This window comes from Podarcis raffonei, chromosome 6 (assembly GCF_027172205.1).
Source record: "Podarcis raffonei isolate rPodRaf1 chromosome 6, rPodRaf1.pri, whole genome shotgun sequence".
NCBI lineage: Eukaryota > Metazoa > Chordata > Lepidosauria > Squamata > Lacertidae > Podarcis > Podarcis raffonei.
Window position 1 is genome coordinate 86,844,857 of NC_070607.1, and position 26,210 is coordinate 86,871,066.

At 43.5% G+C, this 26,210-nt stretch overlaps 2 protein-coding genes and 1 non-coding gene across 9 annotated transcripts in view; 1 reads left to right on the forward strand and 2 right to left on the reverse strand.

The window, feature by feature from the left end:
• Window positions 1–14,616, forward strand: part of ZNF831 (zinc finger protein 831) — a 36,608-nt gene extending 21,992 nt beyond the window's left edge. For 5 of the 7 annotated variants that reach the window (XM_053394367.1, XM_053394368.1, XM_053394371.1 and 2 more), the window contains 5 exons: window positions 628–4,842; window positions 5,458–5,609; window positions 7,809–7,981; window positions 11,514–11,599; window positions 12,838–14,616. In XM_053394367.1, coding sequence (XP_053250342.1) covers window positions 628–4,842; window positions 5,458–5,609; window positions 7,809–7,981; window positions 11,514–11,599; window positions 12,838–13,632 — 5,421 coding nt within the window. In that variant the 3' untranslated portion in view covers window positions 13,633–14,616. Of the gene's footprint in view, window positions 1–627; window positions 4,843–5,457; window positions 5,610–7,808; window positions 7,982–11,513; window positions 11,600–12,836 lie in introns of all 7 variants that reach the window. The other 2 variants (XM_053394370.1, XM_053394369.1) reach the window with 2 other exon arrangements.
• A 1,806-nt stretch (window positions 14,617–16,422) lies between these two features.
• On the reverse strand, window positions 16,423–24,529 carry LOC128416520 (60S ribosomal protein L27a-like). Its single transcript, XM_053394398.1, has 5 exons — window positions 24,440–24,529; window positions 21,588–21,651; window positions 19,920–19,995; window positions 17,685–17,859; window positions 16,423–16,596 (listed from the first exon to the last, which is right to left on the reverse strand). Exons 1-5 carry the CDS (start codon window positions 24,440–24,442, stop codon window positions 16,468–16,470), a joined length of 447 nt encoding a protein of 148 aa, XP_053250373.1. The 5' UTR covers window positions 24,443–24,529; the 3' UTR covers window positions 16,423–16,467.
• Window positions 18,182–18,312, reverse strand: LOC128416807 (small nucleolar RNA SNORA3/SNORA45 family). Its single transcript, XR_008331321.1, has one exon. It is a non-coding gene; the product is annotated as a small nucleolar RNA SNORA3/SNORA45 family (small nucleolar RNA).
• Window positions 24,530–26,210: the final 1,681 nt, after the last annotated feature.

Here is a 26,210-nt window from a genome sequence, read left to right on the forward strand (position 1 = left end):
TTTCACTTTAAGCACTGCATTGAGCCTTGGTCCGTGAAAGCTTGATATTTTCTACTTTATTAGTGACAGTGCATGACAGATTTATAAGCAAAACCAAGTCCCTGAATGTCTATTGGCTCATGTTTCCTGATAATTGAGGCCTGCCTTCATCCAGTTGTAGTTTAAACCAGCAGGTGCTGATTAAAATGTAAGTTTTGTAAGTTCGTTTTCTGTGGGATCAGGACATTTGGCTTTCTTTTTAGGAATGTTTAGAGCATTTTTCCCCCAGTGACAGCTAAATTAAATATCAAAGTTAATACTCAGCTTTCTTTAAAAAATGACTGTGAATTGTCATAAGAAGAACCCTGCAATATTAGATCCATCTTGTCCACTGTTCTCTTTACCACAATGGCCCATATTCCTTTGAGAAGACCAGAAGCTACAGTTGACATCTAACTTCAGAATGTGGGAAATAAACAGGGGGATGGATCCAGACTCAGCTGTCTCTTAGGCCCCTTTGATATCAATTGGACTTAAATTTTGACAAGTTTTCAGAATGCTGTCAATGAGATCTAAATTGAACTAATTCTTCTTCCAACCCATAGTGTTGATTTCAGTTTAACAGCTTCTGTTTTATTTCTTCTACAGACAATTGAACAGTTATATAACATAAAGAGAATGGAGGCGCAGAGACTTCCTTGTCCTCCGGCGTCACTAAAAGATCAGCCAGTTCAGCTCTCTTGCCTTCAAGCAGTGCCAGCAGCATCAAATCTCTCACTGAGTCCGGTGGTCCTTCAGCCAGAACAAGGTGTCTCCCAGACTATATATCTGAAAGCCCTTACCATACCACTTTATCAACCTACCCAGGCAGAATGTCATCATCCAAAGAACAGACTGCCCACAGGCCGAACTAGTATCAACTTAGACAGCACTAATATGCCTTTAATCGTAAGCCCGGTTTTACATTCAGAGGGGACAGATCAACTTCAGGCAGTCATTCAGAAGCAACCTAGGACAATAAATATAATTAGTGGTTTATCGGTTTTGCCACAAAATCCTTCTCCATGCATGCCACTTGGAAGCCCAGGGAAATCCAAAAGTGCTGGGAAGTACCTCTGTAAACATTGTGGCCGTGATTGCCTAAAACCAAGTGTTCTTGAGAAACACATGCGCTCACATACAGGTGAGAGACCTTTTCCGTGTACTACGTGTGGCATTGCATTTAAAACTCAAAGCAATCTGTATAAACATAGGAGATCCCAAACACATGTAAACAATGCCAGGCAGCCCTCAGAATCTGACAACAGTAGTACATTAGAAGAGAATGAGAAGGTGTCTGAAAGTGTTGGAGCTCTCCAGACAACAAAAGCCAATGATAGAAACTCTGACCAGCCAAGGACAGTGATTAAACAAGCCATTTCGGAGTCCACAGATGTGTTAACTAGGGAGAAGCACCTTCCTGATGCTTCTTTGCCAGCAGTGAATGCTTTATTCCTTGGATCTGAAAACCAGTGGATGACAATGGACAACTATCATGGAGGGCTAAATCAGAATGCCCTTGAGAAAGAGACCATGAAAGATCCATTGAATTCGCTCCAGAGAAGAAAGATCCAGGAGCAAAGGTCTCCAACTGTCAGTAAGCACAGTCAGCTACAGAGGCAGCAAGCCACATACTCGGAGAAGCTATGGGACAGCAGATCTCCAGACTACAAGCTGAAGAAATGTGAAAGCACTGACTCAGGATACCTGTCACGCTCTGATAGTGTGGAACAGCAGATGCTGTCTCCCAGCCCTCTGCACAGTCTTTGTGAGCACAGCATAGAGTCAGAAAGTGATACAGCCATTAGCAACCTCAGGTACACAGCAGGAAATAGCTCAAAAGTAGATTTGGCTGAGAAAGCACCAGGAGCCTTAACATTTGAGAAAAAGAAATTGGAGGAGCATATCTCAAAGCTAATATCTCAAAATAAAGCTGTGGTGGATGACACCCAACTGGACAATGTTAGACCCAGGAAAACAGTCCTGTCCAAGCAGGGTAGCATTGACTTGCCGATGCCTTATACGTATAAAGACTCATTCCATTTTGACATACGGCCTGTTGACATAAACAGAAAAAAGAACCTTTCTCTGTTCTCAGCCAAGTCTATATTCACACCTGTGGAAAAATCAAAGCCATTGTTTTTTCACTCGGTCCCCACTCAGTTCTCTACGACAATTGATTGCGTTCCTGTTACCAGAAGTAACTCTTTGCCTTTTGTTGAGAGTACTAGGAGGGTACAGGATCAAATAGATAGTTCAAAATTAACTTCTTTCGCTAGAATGTCCCCAAACACAAGTTTTTCTGGTTTATTGCATAGCAACAACTTTGCTGCAAGTACAGCAGGCTTTTCTAACAGCCACCCCCGAGCGCTTGTCAGGCAGGTGGCAGTAGATGACTTACTGCTAAGTAACGTGATTGAATCTTCATCTTCTTCGGAAGAGATGAAAGGCGCTAAAAAGCCTGGAGCTGGGGGGGAAGGAGCAAACACAAAGTCTAAGAAACCCAGTCAAAGAAAATTTAAAATGTTCTCTCAGGAAAAATGGCAGGTTTATGGGGATGAGACATTTAAGAAAATCTACCAGAAAATGAAAAGCAGTCAAATGACCAAGAAACCAAAGGAAAATAAGAAAGATAATTCAAGCATCCATTTGGATGCCAAGGAAACAACTAGTCAGGAGGGAGTTACTCTGCCAAGAGAAGGCAGAAGCAACACAATGGCAGCCATTTCTGCAAAACTGAATACTGAAGAATTGAAAGGCCATTCTATCAGTAGTCCTATATTGCAATGTGTTTCCTTACAGGAGAGTTCAAGGAGCTTTGCAGAATCAATGGAAACATCAAGTACTGTCAGTGATTGTGAACACAGTGATATGACTAAAACACTTCTGGAACACAGATGCAAAGAATTGGGTGTTTCAGAGGAAGAATCAAACAGCAACACTCAGTTCCAGCCTTTAAGTTCCAGTTGTGAACTGAAGTTCCCACTTCAGCAAGCCACAGATCAAGAGACTGTTACCTCATTAAACACTGCTAGCTTGCATAATACTGGCTCAGAGGAGACAATTACACAAGAAGAATTTATTAAACTTTTGCCCCCATTACATGATGATATTTTGACCTGCAAAGGAGAAGATACTGGTGGAAAAGAAAGCTTTCAACTTAAGCAGGGGGGCTTACCACCACACCAGTGCGACAGCAGTGAGCCAGTGCAGGCACTTCAAAAGTTACCCTCGGAGAGAAAAAAGTTAAAAGTGGATAAACTGAAGAGCAAAGAAAATACAAAACTAAAAGCCAGTATTGGTCACAGCAGCTCAGAAGAGAGAGCTGTGAAACCACTAGACCATTACAAACTTCTTAATATGGTTGCTCCAGTATCAGTAAGTCACTCAGTTAAAGGAGAAAAGCAGACAGGAACAGTAGGAGCAAATGCATCAGGTGGCAACATGGAATATGAGGAAGCAGTCAAATATCCCATAATGGTTTCTAATAATAAGGTTACTAATCTCACTGATAAAGCAAGTGTACCAGCATTTTCATTTTCTGAGCAACTCAAGGCTGGGATAAAAAAGGAGCACACCTGCAATTCATCTGCTTTACAAAAACTGACAGAAAACCCAAGTCCGATGATAACGGGGACAGAAATGTCATATCAGAGTGGAGATACGGCACCACCCCACACACATCATATAGCAGTTGATCAAGGACCTCCAAATCTAAAGAAAAATGAATTTCTCCCAAAGTATATCCTAAAATGTGCACAAGAAGCGAATAGTACAGACATGCCATTAATTCTAGCAGGAGTGTCAAAGGAAATGCCCTGTATTTCACTGGCCTGCACGTCAACTGACACCTCTTCCCTTGCCAGTAACAATAGATCAGTTGGAACCAGCTCCACAGATGTATTTTTGTGCCCTTTGCAATTGGAACTGAGTCATCCGAACAGAACAAAAGAGCTAAAAGGGGAAGTACATACAACGCTGAAGTCTCTGGTAGTTTGCTCACCAGCTATCCTAGAAACCACCAGCATCGCAACCAGGTTAGACAGAAGATGCCATCTTCAGAATGTCAGGCAGAAGGAGAAGATGAAAGATGAGGGGAAAGGAGCTAATAACAGAGACCATTTAGGTGATCAAAAGCTACCACAGGAAGGGGATGGACGTGTGATTGTTTGTACATCACAGATGCCAGGGGGGAAAATATGCTTTACATCTATGTATAGAGGAGGGTTTCTTATATCTTCGGACATGACAGGGCAGAGTCCCGCCCTTCAGTTAATACACTCAGGGAACAGTTCAGTTCTATCTGTGTCTTCATTGGTGGAAAGGGCAGTTTTTTGTGGAAACACAGACACAAAAATCACAGAATGGCAGTCGGCTGTTAACCCTTTTCCAGGATTTCAAGATCTGCCCAGCTGTTCGGTCGATAGTTCCAAATGCCTTTGCCATTCCTCGGACACGCTTTATTGCCATGTGCTCTGCACCCAACAAAAGGAAGTCTGCACTCTGTCCCAATTAAGTGCAGTTTCTCGTGCGGGAAACTTGAAAGTTCCGAGCTTGAATATATCCTTCCCAACTCTAAATGCGGAGCCTCAGCTAACGTGGTGCTGCTTATCTAGAAACCTCCCTCTTCCTGTTGAGCAGATGGAGAAGAAATATTCTGCTTATTCTTCCCTGCATACCTGCAAAAATGAAAGCATGGTGTCAAAATGTAGTCTTTCCTTTTGCCAAATGAAAAGTCTCAAGAAGGCTGCTAGCCAAGGCTTGACGACTGGGACCCCCAAAGCACCAGTCACTTGCTTTTCACAGAAGCAGCAGATAGAGAAGGTAATTCCTTTACTCCCTTCCTTCCCAAATAGAGGAATGTCACATTGTACCTAGAATAAAATGGAAGAATGGTGGTTAAGGAGCAGGCTCATATGTTATCTTGTTAGTACTTAATACTAGCAGCGTATGATCAATTCATACTCTGATATCCAAGGGCCATGGGGCCATCCATGACAAACATTGGTTTATACCCTCAAAATATGGGGTGATCATCTACCTTAATAGAGCTCTCAGGCACGGTTATGACATGCTTTCCATGGGTTGTAGTATCTAACTAAGAGGTTTTCAACCTTTTTCAGTCCACGGCTCCCTTGGCCAACTACATTCTTTCTGCAGCACCCCTGTGGGGCTTAGGAGCCCAGTTCTGTCACCCCTTGCCTGCATATCTGGCAGCCTCTCCCCCTTCTACGAACACCTTCCCTTGTGGAGTATTCCCTCAGTCTGCTCACTTCTCCCCCTCTACTTGGGAGTCCTCTGGGCAGCTGCTGCTACCGTCCCTGATCTCTGAGCACTCTCGCTCTCTAGCGCTCTATATATGGGTTAAATTCTTCCATAATTTTGGTGGTTTAAAAAATTACATTTATCTTGCCATTTTTTTAATTTTTATATTTGTAGCAGTGCTTTACAACAACTGGATTTGATGTGCTGTTAAAAGACATTCCAGAGGCAGAAGGGGCAAAAGAAAAGCTTAACAAAGTGAGAGGACTCGCAACCAGTAAAGGAAAGAGAAGCCGTAAAAGGAAAAAAATGAAGATCAGTCAAAAACGGTGAGGTTCAATCTAATAGAAAAATATTTTTCTCTGGATATGTGTAGTATTTACAAACATGGCGTGGTGGTAGCTCCAGATTTCTTGATTTCTTTTTCTCTCAGAACAAAAGTGCATGTGTGTAGAAGTTTCATTGATGGTGTTCTCTTTGCAACAGCAACTAAAATGTGAAAAACCGGACTTTGTACCTGGTCAGGGCTGGTCTGTCCTGATGTGGCTGCCTCAGGTGCTCCCCCACTGCCACCTCTGGAGAGGCTCCTGTGAGCTTCCTGAGACCATGGTAAATGAGGTGCTCCAGCAACCCCAGTAAGCAAGGGAGCCATGAACAAGGCGGCACATTCCTATTTTGCCTCAGGTGGTGAAACGGGATGGGCTGCCCCTGGTCCTGGCTATTTATGATTATATTTGTCTCCGTAACTATTCTCTACTGGGATGCGGGTGGCGCTGTGGATTAAACCACAGAGCCTAGGACTTGCTGATCAGAAGGTTGGCGGTTCGAATCCCCGCGACGGGGTGAGCTCCCTTTGCTCTGTCCCTGCTCCTGCCAACCTAGCAGTTCGAAAGCACGTCAAAGTGCAAGTAGATAAATAGGTACCGCTCTGGCGGGAAGGTAAACAGTGTTTCCATGCACTGCTCTGGTTCGTCAGAAGCGGCTTAGTCATGCTGGCCACATGACCTGGAAGCTGTACGCTGGCTCCCTCGACCAATAAAGCGAGATGAGCGCCACAACCCCAGAGTCAGCCATGACTGGACCTAATGGTCAGGGGTCCCTTTACCTTTAAATATTCTCTGGCTCCCCCGTGAAAACAAAATGACTGAGTTCGTAAAGGAGAGAAAAGAAAGAGGTGACAAAGAAGGTGGGAGAGGAGAGAGCAAATAATAGATGCCAAAGGAAGTACAGGTGAAGGTATCTTCTCCCTTTACACCTCAGCATGGCTGATAAATCCTGAAATTTGACGAGCACTGTTTAATTGCAGTGCTCGTATAATGTTACATAAGAGCTGCCATAAAACACAATGTGATTAGCATGGGTGTAGTCCTGAATCTCATATCTGTAGTAACATCAGATTAGACCACGCATGAAGTCACCCTTGCCATTTGCAATATGGTTAAAAGAAAACTGAATTAGGCCAAATGGTTTTTGGACGAGAATTTGCTTTCTGATCGTAACTGACTGAACTCAGACAAAACAGATGGTATCATCAAGAACACTTAAAGTGAAGAATACATATGGAGCCACATTGTGACTTAGAACACATGTTATGTGGCTACCCTTGTCCCAAGTAGAAGATTAGCTGGCATTTTTGGCGTCATAGGCAACTAAGTTCAAGAAAGAGTTATGTGTGGGTTTGATTGGTTACCAAATTTCAGTTTACAATAATGAAGCAAAACGTATGGATCTTCAGGCCAAGTCTTCAGCAGGGGTAAATCGCCTCTTTGGTGGCCTTAACTGGATTAATGTTAAATTGCAGATATGCTTTCATATGCGTCATTATTGATTTCAAGTTATTGGCAAGCACTACAGAACAAATAATGGCTTCATTACAAAACGGGAAAGGCAATATTTTCAGTATTAGTCATTTAAAGTATATTTTATCCTGCTTTTCAGTCATTTTAGAGTCTAAAAGGTGAGAACTGGAATGTTAAGAACCTGTTGTCTCATACAAAAGCCGCATAAGACAGATGATCCACAAGATGTATGCTTCCCACTCTTGCTTGATCTGCTTCTGTGAACTGCTGTATATCAGGAGCTGGAATGTTGCTTAGAGCTGGAATCTCCACTTCAGCCACTAGGTTTCAGGGTGAACGTACTGCTGTGTTTCCAATCTGTGCATGTCCCATAACTTCCTGCTGAAATCCAGTAACTTTATACCATACATGGTTGGGTTTTTAAATTCCTGGTTCTGTGTTTTTTTTGTTTTTTTTTTGTACTTCAGTGCAGGAGTTCCCCTGCAGATGGCAATAATGTGGTAACATTGGAGAAGCACCACAGAACAACTAATGAAGTAGAACCATGTGTGGATGGTCCAGTGTAGATCCATCACTAATGCACAGTTATTGTGTGGCATGTTGCAGAACACACCTGCACAAAAGCTCCAATCCGGAAGGGCCCTCCAATGCTTGTGATGAGATGTGGCCCTCGGGAAACAAGGTCATAAAGCATTCCAAAGACATAAACCTGTATATTTTACTTTGTAGATATAAGGGGAGTTATGGACATAGACACATTCTGCTGAAAACCAACAGACTGGGCAAGCAACGCTGGCCAGCAAACAGGCCCCTGGAGACCCCCAAAAGGCGTCCCAATTCCCACACATCTGACAGCCATGAACCTTTTGGGAAATGGTCCTGTCTTCCAACAGCCTCTCAAGGTAAGGTTAGCTCTCCATGGCTAATACTACTACTACTTCTTCCTCTTCTTCTTCTTCATTTTATTTCTATACAGTGGTACCTCAGGTTACAGACGCTTCAGGTGACGGACTCCACCAACCCATAAATAGTACTTTGGGTTAAGAACTTTGCTTCAGGATGAGAACAGAAATCACGCTGCGACTGCTCAGCTGCAGCAGGAGGCCCCATTAGCGAAAGTGGTACCTCAGGTTAAGAACAGTTTCAGGTTAAGAACTGACCTCCAGAATAAATTAAGTTCTTAACCCAAGGTACCACTGTACTGTTTTATATTTTTAAGAATAAACTCAAAGCGGTCTACAGAATATTAAAACATCAATAAAACACCAATAACACAATCAGAAGAAAATCAAATATAGAGTATACAGTCAAAGCGACATAATTAACAGAAAACTAAAATATTAGCTTAAAGATTTCAAAATAAAACGTTACAAAGGAGGTCAACTACAGAATGCATATTGAACACAAACAAAGTTAACCAAAAAAATAATCTTAAACATTTCAAAAAATAAATAAATAAAAATTTCTAAGTGAAGTCAAATTTAAAATGCACATTTAAAACAGCATGATTAACAAGAGAATAAAATAAGCGTGACACGGCTCTTTGGCAGGCACAAAAAAATGGGGCAAAATAATCCAGTAGTTACGGTTTGTTGTCAGGCATAGCGATGTCCCTCTGGTCTCACCAGGAGCCTCTTTAGTGGAGCTGGGTGAGTGGGCCTCACCCCCTGGCCAGATGGAAAGGGCCTTGCGGGGAGTGGCCTTCACGACTCACACCCAGGCGACGTCCCTCTGGTCTCACCAGGAGATAATAATTGGAAGCACATCATTACTCCAGTCCAGCTGGATGGCTTGGTGACTGACCCCAGAGGATAACCCCAGCTCAAGTGCAGCTGCTCCTTACTGCTTCATGGGCTTTTTTTGCAGCTACCCAACAAGCATTCATGTGTACTACATGTGTTTGGGAAGGGCTCGTAGGTCAGTGGGAGAGTAGCTGCTTTGAATGCAGAAGTTCAATCTTTCTCACAGACAGAGGTGGGGGGTACTCTGCCAGTGGTGCGTGTCCCAGGGGTGTGTGCCAGCAGCAGGGAGCATCTGGGGGGGTGCCACCTGCGGCGATGTCACCCCCTCAGGTATGGCACCCGGGGCGTACTGCACACACCTTGCTCTGCCTCTGCTCATAGAGGGATGCTGACTCCTGCTAAATACCTAGTTCTCTCTTCTTGTCAGCACAAGAATTTTCACTTGTGCAATAGGACTCCCCATGTGTTCCCTACACCCTTCCCAACTAAGTCTTGGAGGCTTGGGGAAACCCCTAGAATAGATTTAGGGGACATTCAATGGCGATAAAAGCCCAATGTGCAAGCTAAAATTGTTGCGCTGGTGGGAGGCTTACATAGCGCTACATAGGTCATGTTCAAGGGGCATTCCTCCACAGCTCCCTTCATGGCAGCTTCACTGTCTTTCCCTCTTAATTCATGGTTCATATGAAAGATAGCCTTGGCACAAATGGTTACATGCCACATTCTTAATTACGTCAAGTAAGCATCTAATAGAAGGGATGCGGGTGGTGCTGTGGGTTAAACCACAGAGCCTAGGGCTTGCCAATCAGAAGGTCGGCTGTTCGAATCCCCACGACGGGGTGAGCTCCCGTTGCTCGGTCCCTGCTCCTGCCAACCTAGGAGTTCGAGAGCACAAAGTGCAAGTAGATAAATAGGTACCGCTCCGGTGGGAAGGTAAATGGCGTTTCCGTGTGCTGCTCTGGTTCACCAGAAGCTGCTTAGTCATGCTGGCCACATGACCCGGAAGCTGTACGCCAGCTCCGTCAGCCAGTAAAGCGAGATGAGCGCCACAACCCCAGAGTCGTCCATGACTGGACCTAATGGTCAGGGGTCCCTTTAAGCATCTAATAGAACATTTGCTCTTGGATGCAGGTGAAAATTTTGGAAGATGCCAATTCTTGGCCATGCTGTCTAAGTTGTCAAGTCTTAAGTCTTGTATGTACTTACACTACAGTCCTTAAAAGGGATGCACAAGTATTCAGATTTGATACCAAGACCGTGACAAATGTACTTGCATTAATTTTGAGTCAAGTGCAAAAGTACTTTAATTCCCATTGGGCCACATATGGTGCTAGTACAGGGATGGGGAACCTGTGGTCCTCCTGCAGTTGGACTACAACCCCCATCATTCCTCATCATTTACTGTGCTGGCTGGAGCTGATGGGAGTTGGGATTCAATAACACCTTGTGGGCCACAGGCTCCCCATCTCTATAGCAGTGGGACTTCATGTGTCCCAGGGCCCCCACTTAACACTGTCTGTCTTTGAATTAAAGTAGAGGCTTGGGGCAGTTTCCATTTCAGCGGATTCTCCTTGCTTCCACATCTTTCCCTTTTTAATCATCTCTGTTTAGCTCTTTGGTACCGGTTTCCTTGGAGACATGAACTAGTAATTGCTGCACTAAGGAGTGTAAGCTGTTTTTCAAGGGATGAGTATCTACGAGGCCCAGCTTTTCTATTGCTAAAGGATATATCGAAGCCAGCATAGCATTTGTTTTCCAGCCTTTCTCTTGATCATTTAGATTGAAACTATAAGGCTGACAGTATTACACAGGATGGATTTTACAGTAACGTGCTTTCAGCTTCCATGGATGGAAGTATGAAAACATGGACTATAGAGCTGAGAATTATTACACCATTATTTCCATCATGTTAAAAAAAGGGTATTAATAGGTTTAATCATACGTTCCCTGGTTACTTTGTTTCTGTGTGTTATTCCTTTAGGGCATTCCATTTTTCCTTCTCTGACTTCCAACTCATCTGTCATCTGTGAGGGCTAAAAGGTACCATACCCAGATGTGACAACTCTTTTCAAAGCATGAAACATGTTTCTACTCCCCTTGTTCCTAATTCTGGACACTTTCACCCACATTTGCACTCCCCCCTGCCCCCACTTCATTTACCTGTTGGTCTGCAATTCAGAATTCTCTTTGGCTGACTGAAATCTGATGCCCTTTTAAATGTGTTGTGGGAGGGGAAATTATTGGTTTGTGTTTGTATTTGTTCTTATTTTTATTATGTATTTTGTGTTTTTTATATTGTAATTTTAAGTTGTGAACAGCCCTGAGATTTCTGGATGAAAGGTGGTATACAAATTTAATTGATGATGATGTTGCCATTGAAGTGCAGATAAATGTTGGCTTTGGGCATGGTAAACTAAATTTGATAGCCCAGCCTGGCTCACAGAGATGTTTAAATACATTGATGTATTTCAAGACATAACAAGCAGTTAAGGTGGCAAAAACATCTACATAAATAAAGGTTTAAAATATTAAGCAACTGCTTGTAAAATTTCATTTGTCAAATGCGTTCTGTATATCACTAACTATGAATTCAAATCTTAAGTGGAAGCCAACTGGAACCTATTTGCCCAGAAAAAGTGGAAAACAAAAATCAGCCTGCTAACCACAGTGTCTCTGTTTTCTTTCCAAACAGGGAATGACCAAAATCTACAGCAGGAATCATCTTATGCCCCAACTGACAAAGCTGCTTCCTCTGTGAAAAAGAACCAGATGAAAGAAGTAAGGAGTCATTTGGGAATACCTTTTCAACTCTTGGTAACTCAAGTAACATTGGACTAATTGAAAGCTGAAAGGACAAGTAGTTGATAAACCAGCCATTCCCCACTGGATAGTTTTAATATTCGCAAAAAGCAATGGGATATTTTGGGCGGTACTCAACTTAATAATACTTAATTAAATCATTAAACAAACAAGTTAAAAGTACAATACAAAAAATAAAACGTCAGTTGAAACTATAAAATCAAACTTAAATTAAAATGGCTACTGGAATTTTTAAAAAGTCTTCAGTAAGTACCAGAACTTCAGTAGGGAAGGGGCCTGGCTGACCTTAACTGAGAGTTCCGTGAAATTGGTCCCACAGTACTAAACACACTGTTCGTGGTGGAAATGAGTTGTGCATCTGAGCCATGAGTGATAAGAAAGACTTCAGTGACCTCCCCTAATTCTGATCCAAAGGGTTGGAGGAACTCCAGAACAGATTTGGGGGGGGGGTAGAAGGAGGAGAGGAGAGGGAAAAGTTCATTTGTTCCGTGAAAACTTATTGAACTAACAGAGCTGCTTATCTCTTAATATTATGACAAGAAGAGGGGAAACGAAATGGTAGTCATTTGCGATGGTCAGTGATCTTCCATTTCCAATAAAGATATTTGTATTACAAGATGAATTTTGGCAGGCACCATGGCTATCCATATGAAAACTTATCTCATGAATGTGTCACCCCCCAAATTTAAACATAGATACCATTTACAAGAACAAGTTGCATGACATTCCTTTTCCAGAAGGTGCCTACTTACTGCAAGCTGTTTTGCAGTGAGAAAATAACCTTCAGCATAGGCCCTTAGTAGACTTCTTGACGAAATAAGACTTTAGCGCAAGTATTTTAATTTGTGCAACTTTCCCTTCCTCTCCTGCTGAATGCTTCACACCAAACTCATAACAGTGAGTTTGGGACACTCCCAGAACTGGTTAAGTTGGGGGAAAGAGGAGAGGGAGGGGAAGTTCCATTACCCAGCCAGATGTCCCTGCACTGACAGAAAGAGTGCACTGAATACTGCCCAGCAACAGCAATCCTAACCTCACTTACCTGGGAGTCATCACCATAGAATTCTGCGGGACTAACTTCTGGGTAAGGCTGCAGTCAGTGTAATTAAGTGAGTTATTTAATTTACACAATGCACTTGGTGGCTTTGGATTTGAAAGTAAATTCAATGAATTGATAATTTCATCTTCTCTGGTAGGAAGTTCCTGGGTCTGCTAATGAACACTCCAGGGGCAGTCTCTCTCTTCAGATGATGCCTGCAGTTCCAGATGTTTCAAAAGCAACGTATTCTTTTACACTGGCCACTGATGCAGTAGTGGAAAAAGCAAACACCTTTGATGTCAACACCTTAGGAATATTTAAGGAAGAACCACAGCCCGATGTTATTTCTGACGATTGTTGGCCTTCCATTGAGCATTGCAACTTTGAACTGATAGTTTCAGGCAAGAGCCATTCACACAGCATTATGGATTCAAAGGTTATTAGTCCTGTATTTGTGGGATCAAATGCAGACTGTGATAATGTAGAATCAAAGCATCAAAATTTTACCGACTTGGAGCGCTCTGTCCATGTCACAGGAAGAAAAGAAAAACCCACAGGTGGGGATTTATATCCATCTCTAAAAGAGCAGCTTGCCCCCACCTTCCAAACTCCATGTCCTGCTTTGTTCGGATCAAATTTGCTTACTGGTACATCATTTTCAAGTAATCCTTTACATACTTCAGGGCTTGTGCAGGAGACCAATAGCTCTCCTGGCCACTGTAGTTGTACAGACAAGAACATCCACTTTACAAAACCAGGCAATGATCAAGGAAAGCTTTCTAAACCTGGATTTCCTCCTTTCAAAAACCCCTCTACTTTCATAGCTAGCTCTGGAACACTATCCAAACCCTACAAAAAACAAAGCTTAGAAGTGATGAGCAAACAAGCTCACGTGGAATATGACGACATAAGCAGCAGTGATGATGAAGACAGGCTGATTATAGAAATATAGTGACTAGCCCATCTGCTGTTGAAGAGAAGGCAGGAGTGGGAAACCTTTTCTCAGTCAAAGGGCCACATTCTCTCCTGGGCAACCTTCCAGGGGCCACATACTAGTGGTTGGCAGGGCTAGATGCAAAAGGTGAGTGGAAGCAAAGGCTAAATGGGCAGAGAAATGGGTGTACGACTCTCACCTCTGTACAGCAAGCGACATTCCAGCCATGCAGAAATCAGGTTTCTACATCCATGCCTCTGTCCTGGCAAGCAAGAAGCATTATCTACCCCACCAAAAGGACTTGACATCAGAGAATAGGGTTGGCAATGGAAGTGGCTCGGGGAAGAGTCCTGAAAGCTGGCCTGAAGGCAAATTCAGACTCTAGACCTGAGGTTCTCCACCCCTGATATAGGGGCATGATCAATAGGAAGTCCTGTAAGGACCAGACAATTGTCATTCTGCCTTTATCCTACACCTTAAGCGCAGGAAAAAAAACATTCCTGACCTCAGTTGGGTTTCTTTAGATGTGTTAATACTTTTATATGAAGCAAGGAAACAGTTGGTCCCCGCACAGTAAACCAACATCGTCGTAGCTCCTAGCTTCAAGTTTTGTTGTAAGCCCAATGCTATTGGTCAGTCTCTTATGTTGATACAATAGAAGGCAGAGACCATGTGCAAGTTGAGGGTTGACACTTGAGTGTCACCAACTCCGGAGTAGTTTTCCCTGCTGCTGCTTTTCTGCAAGTTTTTACATCTAGACTTTTGCATGAGGAGATCTGCACCTTTAAGACATCCTACAGCTTTTCCATACTGCATAAATATTCCGTGCTCCCTTGTGACAGACAACACAAGCATGTTTTGCTTTGTGTTTTGTGCCTTCTGAAATAGAATTTGAATATTTTATATCCCCCACTGCTCTGGTAACATGGCTCACCAGTGTTGAACATTTCCTGAGGTTTCTGAAATTGGAATATTTTGAGTTTTCTAGGTTCAACAGGGTTGTTGTTCCTCAGGACCTGAATGTAAAATACCAAAACATATTTCCTTCCCCCATAGTTTTTGTGCTAGTCCAGTCTTTGAACTAGTGCAGCAGCAAAACACACTTCACTGAAGATTCACCAGCTTCTATGTACAAAGTCCAATTGGTCAAATTGAATTTTTCTAAACTGAACCCAATTTTGTTATAACACTAATTTGAAGTGATGCCAATTTTAGAATGCAATTGCACTATTGTATTATATTCAGGTTTTATATTTAGTATTTCATATGAGTTTTGGAATACTTTTTGATGTTATGTTACAAGGCAATGAATCTTTCATGTGAAACTCATAACTGCTTGCTCCTTGATCAAAACAAAATTTGTAAAAATGAAACCCTTAGGCCACTTATTCCTGCTGGCCCCAAGTCTGCATACCTAGGAAAGGCACGCATTACTGAACAATAAAAAGCAAAGCAGCACATCCATAAAGATATGTAGGGCTGAAAATGATCAAACTTCTTATTGTTCCTTTCAACTTTGTAAATGCAGACTTTTTATACTTTGCCAAATTGATAACCAAATTGTAAGAGCTTTGTATTGATTTTTAGTACCGGTATACTGAATGTTGCAGGGTGGAAAAAAACCTACCAAACCTAAAATTTATTTTTTTTACTACTACTGAAGAACTAGTACAGAATTGCATAAGCTCTGTTGGAAGGTGTGTAACAGAGGTATGCAGTACAGTGGTACCCCGCAAGACGAACGCCTCGGAAGACGAAAAACTCGCTAGACGGAGTTTTTCGTTTTCTTAGCCGCTTCGCAAGACGCATTTCCCTATGGGCTTGCTTCGCAAAACGAAGCTTGCCCCGCAAGCTCCGGGGATAGCGGGGAAGCGCAGCGCGTCTTCCCCGCTGTCCCCGGACCCCTTTTGAAGCAAGGAAGCGATCTTCTCCCCTCCGCCCCTTGCTTCAAAAGAGGGGACAGATTCTCCCCGCTGCCCCTTCCCTTGCGGGGCAGGCAACGGGGAGAAACAATCTTCTCCCCGCTGCCCCTTGCTTTAAACAGGTCCGGGGACAGAGGGGAAGGCGTGCGACGCTTCCCCTCTGTCCCCGGACGGTCTCCATAGGAACGCATTGATTGATTTTCAATGCATTCCTATGGGAAACCGTGCTTCGCAAGACGAAGAACTCGCAAGAAGAAAAAACTTGCGGAACGAATTAATTTCGTCTTGCGAGGCACCACTGTACCGTCTTAGAAACTTTCTAGTAGGTGTTTCTTGGTGGGCTTTACATATGCTCTGCAAATAGCCTTTCTATCTTCATGAAATCTTGTGCTTATTAAAACATTACCATAATTCCAAGTGAAGACTACAATCATGGATGTTGGTATTTTTTCAGAGTGACAGTAAGAGTCAATTCAGCTCCACTTGTTAATTGTAGCATAACGATCATGACTGGATGTGAAATTTGCCCCCTTTATTCTTAAATGACAACCGTGTATCTTGCCTTGGTGCATAATGTTAGTCGACAACATTTGTTGAACCTTCTGCCCTTTTCTTGCTGAAAGAAAAGAATGCTAGGAGATGCTGCATTTACGCGAATCTAATGCACACCTCAATTTTCAAAACCTTGAAACCCAAAAAGTATTTGCTGGCACCATCAAATCTAATGCACACCCTAATTTTTGTGATGTAATTTGGCCAAAAAAAGGTGTGCAATACATTCAAGTAAATATGGTACATTAGAAAAGGTTTTGTCTCCTGTAAACAAGCCAGCAGGCACTAGAATTAGCAGTCTTTCTCAACAGCTTATTAAAATGAGAATACAAGGTAGCAGAAATGATGTTTATTTTAATCTGAACACATAGAGAAGTCCTTATGCTACTAGCACACAAGCTCCACCAACTGCTTTTATTTTTTCTTCTGCTTTTCTGCTGAAGAACTTTGCTTTCACAATTACAGGCTGTTTGGGCAGCTTCCCCTTGCCCAGGACTTTATAATAACCCTAAAAACATAAACAGATAGGAGAATCGTCAGCAAGCCCAGAAGGTACCAAGTTTTTTTTCCAACCATCACTGATCAGTTCCAATAAAACTAAAAAATTATGTACACTTTGTGAAATAATGCAAGTAAACAAACTGTGCCTAGCAGGGAAGCGGTAGAACTAGAGACTACAAGGGAGAAAACAGAAAACAGCAACTTGACAGTATAAAGGAACATGTGCAATTTAAAGTGTGCTTGCTACTTCATGATATTCACTATGCCCATCACCATGACTCTCAGCATTCTTTAGCTGTGCATTCCAGCCAACAGAATATTTGGGTAATATGGGGCAATTAAAGTAAAAAAAAAGTTGTTTGAAAGTGTGTAGTTAATGTAAAGAGACAGAGAGACGTTCCATCTTTTTACCACCACCCCCTTTGGATATACAATATAGTGTCTATAGACATACCATGAAGTCTCACCATATTTTCAGTATATGAGTAATAGAAAGAGCCAAGTCTATTGAATGGGCACTGCCTTTGTTTTGTTAATTGGAAAATTAGCTGTTCAAACTCCAGGGTTATGGGGTTACCAGTATCCTACAACTGCATTTTTACAATATGCAACATATGTCTATTTCACTCATAATGCTGACACAAGCCATGGCTTATTGCAAACAAGCAGGCTCCCAAAGTGGAGACTGTTGTTCCTTGGTCATTTTGCCCCTGCACTACATAACACCATGGCTTATCATCCAAACACAGGCTCATGGTTTAGCTCCTTCTGACAAACCAACAAACTGTAAAACCCACAATAAATTTAAGTAAAGCAATCACTTTTGAAATGAAATATAAAAATGCCCACTCTACAGACCGTACAAGCCTGGCCTATAGCTTGGTCTCCACAATCTATGCCCCATCAAGCCAGATGCAGCCAACAGGTAGCAAAACTAAGAGGCTGGCAAACTCCCATTTGGTCTAGGCAGGTCTACTGTAGTCAAATTATGCAGACCTTCCTTGGTTTTTACATGATAGGAAGCAAATATAAAAGCAATATTTGGGAAGCTCTGCATCATTATAAAAAGTTCATCCAAAAGTTTTTGACACTTACTGAGCGCACAACATCAATTACAGGTGATAATCCAGCTGGATTTTTGGCATACTTGAGCCTTGTCTGCTCACTAACAAGTGTCCACAGTTTATCCAGGTTGACTGTGGGACAGAAGTGCTGGTTTTTCTTCAAGTGGTAATGTCTCATACCAACCTTTCCAAAATAACCAGGATGGCTAGAAAGAAAAATCACAAACAGAAAAATCACTGCATGATGCATTTTTAAATGCATGAGCAACAATACTTGGGTTTATTGGATGACCATGTTTAGGTTTACTTACAAAAATATCTGGCACAGGTTAAGAGCAAAAGGTGTGAGGCAAACATTCTTAGTTCAAATCTGAGGTCAGCCATGAGCTCACAGTGCTTTTAAGTAAGCTTCTTTCTTAATACAGGGTACAAAGATGAGGCAAATATTGAGAAAGGAGAAAGCTCTACATGAGACATTGTTGTCTGCACCCTCCTGCTGACACACATCTCTTACTCTGAGGAACAGCCCTCTGTTACTAACTTGGTGGCTGACTGTACTATGCGGAGCACAGTCAGTGAATAAAAGTCTGTTGTTACTCTCTGAGCACTATAGCACACCATGATAACTGAAAATATCTAGATGTGACTCTAGTCTCAGTTATTTGTAAATATGCAACTTCATTGTCTTGCCAAATTCTCAGGGAAACAGATAAAAGCATGAAAAAGATTGTGTATGACAGTATATCATGGACTGGAACAGATAGATTATTGCTATTCTACATGTCTACCTACATTTGAAATAAACCAGAATCTAGAGGCTAAAAAAGAATTTATTTTAAAAACTAGTGTGTTGAGCCAGTTTGTTTTATGATACTAGGTGCACCTGAAGTCCAAATACAGTGGCACCTTGGTTCCTGAACAGTCTAGTTGTCGAACAAATCAGCTCCTGAATGCCGCAAACCTAGAAATGTTCTGGTTAGCAAATGTTTTTCGGAAGCCGAACATCCGACGCAGCTTCCGCTTGAGTGCAGGAAGCTCCTGCAGCCAATCAGAAGCTGTGCCTTGATTTTCGGATCGTTTCAGGAGTCAAACGGATTAAGTTCAACAACCAAGGTACCACTGTAATAAAAAGTGGGCTAGCACTTCCATTTTCTGGAAGGGCCATAGGTAGCTCAGTGGTGGACCATCTGATTTGGACACAGAAGGTCCTAAATTCAATTCCCGACATCTCCAGGTAACACTAGAGGAGACTCCTGCCTGCAACCTTGGAGAGCCACTGCCAGTCAGTCAATGGTACTCATCTAGATGGACCAATGGTCTGATTCTGTATAGGGCAGCTTCCTACATTTGAAAACTATCATTGTAACTTCTTTGGAAATTTTTCTAATGCCCCATATTGACCTGAGGTCCTATTTAGCGTATTTTGCTAATATTTACTAAACAAAACAAGGGGGACCATCCAATCGTATTGGCCTCCTGCAGCACACTTCTGATTGTGCAAATTGGGGGGGGGGTGTCCTTCTCCCCTTGCTGCCTCCTCCACCAAAAGAATTTGCTCTGAAAGGTTGGGGGGGGATCCCACTGTATTCCCAAAAACTATTTGAAATAAAATTCATTAGGAAAGCCAATTCTAAGTATACTTTACACAGACTTGTACTTATTGGCTTCCATAGAGCTCTGAGAAGCCACAAGTGATGAAAGTTCAAGCTTTCCACAGCTGTTCCAATAAAATGCATGTATACTTTCCTTTGGGGGGACGCGGGTGGCGCTGTGGGTAAAAGCCTCAGTGCCTAGGGCTTGCCGATCGAAAGGTCGGCGGTTCGAATCCCCACGACGGGGTGAGCTCCCTTTGCTCTGTCCCTGCTCCTGCCAACCTAGCAGTTCGAAAGCATGTCAAAGTGCAAGTAGATAAATAGGGACCGCTTACTGGCGGGAAGGTAAACGGCGTTTCCGTGTGCTGCGCTGGCTCGCCAGATGCAGCTTTGTCACGCTGGCCACGTGACCCGGAAGTGTCTTCGGACAGCGCTGGCCCCTGGCCTCTTAAGTGAGATGGGCGCACAACCCCCAGAGTCTGTCAAGACTGGCCCGTACGGGCAGGGGTATCTTTACCTTTAATACTTTCCTTAAATACAGTTCAGTATTTGAAAATGGTATTTCTTAACTGCTGAATCTACATAGGTAGTTATTTTTTGGTGCCAGTTTTTTTGGAGGGGGGTGTTGATGAGGGAAGAAATGAAGGGAAGTAAAGAAAAAAGGGCTAGCTTACTATTTATCAAAGTTTATTCTGTGGTGGTGCAGGCCTCCAGCATTACCACGTCCTCCAGGATGCTTTCTATGCTTACCTAAAGAGAAACATCAAACAGAAATATTTTTTAAAAACTTTAAAGCAGAGAAACACGCACACACACTGCCAGCTTAAATGTTTATCATCACCAGTACTTAAAGACCACAATTCAACACAAGATTTAGACAAGCTTAAGCCTGCAGACACACCCATACTATCATAGAGGAGTTAACTGTCCAAGAATTTAGAGCACAACTTTACACATGTTTACTCAGAAGTTCCATCGTGTTTTCCCTCTAGTAAACATTTAGTTCAGCCTTTGTATGAATCATAGTGAACCTGCAAAGGATCAGGCTACAGGTCTGCTGTGTGATTAGCTGCACCCCTACTGGCCTTAACAGTCAAGGTCGACTTCCAGTTTATGGCTTTAAAAAGCTCAATTTTTTTTATCAGGCTAGCAAAGCAGTGAGATCTACTTTCTTCAGACCACATTTCTAGGAACTTGGAATTTCCACTTTCTAAAGTTATGTCATTCATGCTACGCTAGCTCTAAGCAAACTGGAAGTATAATTAGTTACACAAAGCAGGACTTAGGACGGTAGTTCTTTTACCTGTTCATTGTCCCCAATGCCTGCCTAAAAATATATGGTTAGGCTACAACTGCTCCAGAGGCCATGTAGTGGATGCCATTTTGGGTTCTTAGAACAAGGCCTGAAGGGATGTAGGAAACCTATGCAAGTTTAGGCACCAGGTATAGTAAACCCATTTGAGTCAAGGAGTCAAGCAGAACTTGTTAATAAGAAATCCTGTATTTACTATTGATGCTATTTATCTCTGCTGCTTCTATACAATAACCATATTGCATTTCATAACAGTTCTGACTCAAGAGTTACGCTAAATACACTTATTAAAACTTCTCTGTTACCTATTTTCCTGCAAAGAGCTTCAACCTCAGATTAGCAAGGGGGAACCTTGGCTGAGATAAAGTAGGTACTAAGGAACTTCTTCCCCATTGCTTGTATTCATTCTGGAATGTGCAAGCTGGACCCAAAGGCACAGTGGCTGTAGCTATGGAAAGATAGCCTTTGCTAGCAGCTAACACCTCAAGGACAATCTATCCCAGTATGAACTGACCCAGATCATCGTTTGAGGTCCTTCGTGTGCATCCTCTGCCAGAGGTCCAAAGGGGAGCAACACAGGAATAGGCCTTTTCTGCTTGCCTGACACCTTTGTTACCTGTCTTTAGGAGCCAGGCAAAAACATTTCTCCCAGGCTTTTGGCTAATTAAACCATCTATGGCCTTTTAAACTGTGTGTGTGAAGGGGAGTGTTATTGTTTTAGTTTGTTAATTATGCTATATATTTTTGTGTTTTTATATTGCAAACCGCCCTGTGATCTTTGGATGAAAGGCAATATAAAAAAATTAATAAACCATATGCTTTACTCCCATGCAACTACACTCAGGAGTTTTTGTTTTTTTAAAAAGGGGGGGAGCAAGCCGAAAACTAGAAGTGTCAGACACCAAAAAGCCTTTTTTCCCTTTAGGTTTAAGTCACCTGATAACCAGGGGAGAAGATTCCAAAACCCTGTGAAGCAACAATAGATTTAAGTAGCAAAATAGTTTTACATGGAAGCTGCTTCTACACGTACCAATACGACCATGGCCGTGGCTGACGTGACCTCGCAGTTTCCTGGTCTTCCTCAGTCTTGAAGGCTTAAGAAAAAGACAATATGACAGCATATGTTATATCAGTGCCCAATGAAAGAAGAACAAATGTAACATGATGTTTCAAAAACCAACACATGATTGGAATACACCAGTGGGGGATCTCCAGCTTGGAATAGTTGCTTATGAACCTTAATCAGATTTACAGGCCTGATTAATGTGTGCTTCCCATTTACCTTTTCTGAAGACACTGGCATTTCAATGTTTGCTGTGCTTTGGCTGTTTAATTAACTTCAAGTGGTGCTTACCGGTAAATAAGTAATCTCATATTTTTTTCTCACCTCAGGATGGCATATACACCATTATCCTCATTTTATCTGCACAAATTCCTGTGTCTACGTTAGGCTGTGATCAGCCCAAGATCACCCAGTGAGCCACAGGGCTGTGTGGAGATTTGAACCTTGGTCTCTGCAGCCTGAAACTTTAACCACCATATGGATACCATACTATATATGTGCATCATTATGCTATAGCGCTAGCCATACTAAGCTAGCAAGATAAGCCACACTAAAACCTATGTAAAATAAAATAAATACACCTATAAATAAAATAAATCCCTTCAGGCCAGCGGTCTTTTCAGGCTATTAAGATTGGATTCAATAACAGTACAGTGGTACCGCGGGTTAAGTACTTAATTCGTTCCGGAGGTCCGTTCTTAACCTGAAACTGTTCTTAACCTGAAGCACCACTTTAGCTAATGGGGCCTCCCGCTGCTGCTGCGCCACCAGAGCATGATTTCTGTTCTCATCCTGAAGCAAAGTTCTTAACCTGAAGCAATATTTCTGGGTTAGCGGAGTCTGTAACCTGAAGCGTATGTAACCTGAGGTACCACTGTATATAGGCATGTTCAGACATTCACCTGAATATGGAAGTAGAACCCTCCGCAATCTCTAATATCCCCACGTGCACCAGCCCTGCCCATTCATTTCCTGATCTTCCCATGTTGAGCTGAGGTCTGAAGCAGCCTTTCACTTGCATGTGCAGCTTGGTTTCCTGATTAAAGTAGGGTTCCCAATCATGCAAACATGACTAAAAACCCCCTTCAGACCTTCCTCACTCAACATGGGAAGGGCCATAGCTCCATGGTACAGCACACACAAATGGCTCTTGGTTCAATCCCTGGCATTTCCACCTCCAGGTAGGGCTGGGAATGATTTCTCCCACAGTCCTGGAGAGCCACTGCCCGCCAAAAAACCCCAACCGAACTAGATGAACCAACCACCTGACTTGGTGCGAGTTTCCTGTGTCATGCCTCCTATTTGGCATGTGGTATATTTGCCAGTATACCCACATTGTTCAGTCCAGACACTGAGGTCCAGTTCTGAGGGCCAGAAGTGAGGTTACAGGGAACCAGGCAGAAGGCCTTCTTGGTAGTGGCACCCACCCTGTGGGACGCCCTCCCATCAGATGTCAAAGAAACAAACAACTAACTTTTAGAAGACATCTGAAGGCAGCCCTGTTTAGGAAAAATTTTAATGTTTGATGTTTTATCATGTTTTTAATACAGTATTCTGTTGAGAGCCACCCACAGTGGCTGGGGAAACCCAGCCAGATGGGCGGGGTAATAATAATAATAATAATAATAATAATAATAATAATAATAATAATAATTAAAAGCAGGCAAAGCAATAATTACAGCGAATCTCTCCCCAGAGGTCCACTAAGCAAACCTGTTCACTGTCACAGTGCCGACACCCATATATGACACATTGCAAAGAGCAGAAACATAAGGCATTAGAGTAGCCTTCAGAAAAAAAATGCTTTTGGACCTCTATGCAATTATTTTTATCCCATGAAACACTCAAAAATGCTGCGGGGTCTTGTCAGACCGGGACACGGGTGGCGCTGTGGGTTAAACCATAGAGCCTAGGACTTGCTGATCAGAACGTCGGCGGTTCAAATCCCTGCGATGGGGTGAGCACCTGTTGCTCGGTCCCAGCTCCTGTCAACCTAGCAGTTCAAAAGCATGTCAAAGTGCAAGTAGATAAATAGGTACCGCTCCGGCGGGAAGGTAAATGGCGTTTCCATGTGCTGCTCTGGTTCGCCAGAAGCGGCTTAGTCATGCTGGCCACATGACCCGGAAGCTGTACGCCGGCACCCTTGGCCAATAAAGCGAGATGAGCGCCGCAACCCCAGAGTCGGTCACGACTGGACCTAATGGTCAGGGGTCCCTTTACCTTGTCAGACCACTTGATGATGGTCTTTTTCGTCACTGGAGCAATGGTAAAGTGTTGTGGTAGATGCTGTACGATTTAAAAGTTTTATTCTTACAGGTGTGCTACGTACAGCAGGCCACCTGAGTGAACTTCACGAGCCACTTTCTAGTCCGGAGTTTAGGAGCCCCTGATCTAAAGGGCGCCCCGCCCCGTCCCCCCAGCTATCCCTTCGACTGAGAAAGGAGCAGATCAGTAACAGATATTTTGAGGGGCGGCGCTGCTCTATTCAACACCCAACCCCACCATGGGCCGGGGGGGGGCTTAAAAAGAAAGCCGTGGGGAGAAGCGCCTGTCCCGATGAGCTGGAGGAGGCAGGGAAGCGCGTCGTGGATGTTGTCTTTCCAACAACAACCCTGCGAGGTAGGACAGCCCGAGGGCGAAGGGGGCTCACTGTTAGTAAAAGTCCCCGAGAAACCTCCCCCCACCGAGAGGCAGCCGCCATTCCCTGGCGTCTAAGTCCCCGCGCGGCCACCCTCCGTCGGGAGAAACGGCCGCCCCTGAAGCGCCGGACCACCAGGCCCCGCTCCTCAGGCGGCGCCCCCGCCTCACTCGCCACCTACCATCTTGGCGGCTCCAAGAAGATAAAAGGGAAGGAGCGCTCCTCTCGCGAGATTTCACGGGAAGGAAAGCCCTTCTATCGCGAGGTCTCAAAGCCCCCCTCGGGGATGGGCCTTGTAAACGATGCGCGCACGCGGAGAATGAGAGAGAGAGGGCGGAGTCTCGCGATACTCTGGGTGCCGGCTTCTTTCGCGCGGCGGCGTTCCGTTGATCACGTGGCCCCAGAAAGAAAAAAACGCGTCGCGGTCGTCAATAGCAGCTGAGAAGAGTCAGAAGCGCTTGTTGCATAGATCGCTGTTTTAGTAGAGGTGGGGGGAAAAGTTTAGAGCGGCACATGGGGAGGTCTTTCGGTTCTCTATGGGCTACATGGTCCCAGATGCTGAGAACTCTTGCTCCCCCCCCATAGCGTAGCCCCGTGCACGTCTGCATATGAGTGCAACCTGTTGTGTTCAGTGGGCTCTTACTCCCAGATATGTCCCCACCGGGATATGAATCATCTTTCGAGCAGATAGAAAGCTCTTTAATCTGAGCAGGCTGAAAGCAAAGAGTAAGGTAACTTCTGTCAAAGAGCTTCAGTATGCAGATGACAACTTAGTGTGTTCCCACACAGAGGATGACCTCCAAATCATCCTAAATGCCTTTGCAGAAGCTTACAAAAAGCTTGGCCTATCGCCCAACATCCAAAAAACCCAAAGTGCTGCTCCAACAAACACAAAACAACCCCTCTGCAGTGCCACAAATCCAACTTAATGGTGTAATGTTGGCAAGTGCCAATTACTTTGCCTACCTTGGCAGTTATCTTTCCACAATGCTGAAATCCAGCATTGTCTGAGCTCTGCAAGCGCAGCTTTCTCCTGAGTGAAGTGCAGAGTGTTTGAGGACTGGGACATTCGCAGGCAAACCAAAATGCTTGTTTACAAAGCTATTGTATTACAGTGGTACCTCTGGTTACGAACTTAATTCATTCTGGAGGTCCGTTCTTAAGCTATAACTGTTCTTATCCTGAGGCGCGCTTTTGCTAGTGAGGTCTCCCGCTGTAGAGGCACGCGATTTTCATTCGCATCCTGGGGCAAAGTTTGCTCCTGCTACCAGGAGCAGCTACTTCTGGATTAGCTGAGTTTGTAACCCAAAGCGTTCGTAACCAGAAGTGTTCATAATCAGAGGTACTACTGTACCAACTTTACTGCATGCTTGTAAAACACGGACCACTTATAAATGCCATCTCCAATTCCTTGAAAGATTCCATCAGCGGTGTCTCCGAAAACTTTTACACATCACTTGGGAAGACAGGCGAACTAATGCCAGGGTACTGGAAGAAGCACAGATTGCCAGTGTTGAAGCAATGATTCTTCAACATTGTTGAATTGGTCATGTTCGGTTTCCTGATTATCGTCTTCCAAAGCAACTACTCTATTCAGAACTTAAAAATGGAAAGTGTAATGTTGGTGGTCAGCAAAAGAGGTTTAAAGACTCTCTCAAGGCAAATCTAAAAAAAGGTAGGATAAACACCAACAATTAGAAAAAACTGGACTGCGTGTGCTCCAGCTGGGGAACAGCCATTACCAAAGGCAGCAGTAGTAAACCTTTTTATACCTACCGCTCACTAATGCATCTTTCTTGATGGTAAAATTTCCTTACCGCCCACCAGTGCTCGATAGAAGGAGGGTTCCACTTGTGCCGTACAACCCCCTACCGGCCGCCTAGAATCCTGAAATGCCCACTAGTGGGCGGTAGGGACCAGGTTGACAACCCCTGACCAAAAGTGTCATGGGC

Coding starts and splice junctions, on each gene's coding strand:
- LOC128416520 (XM_053394398.1), bottom strand. Junction 17,860..19,919: donor AGAATAAACTTTGATAAATA/GTAAGCTAGCCC, acceptor TTTTCTTTCTAG/CCATCCTGGTTATTTTGGAA. Junction 16,597..17,684: donor TAATTGATGTTGTGCGCTCA/GTAAGTGTCAAA, acceptor TTATGTTTTTAG/GGTTATTATAAAGTCCTGGG.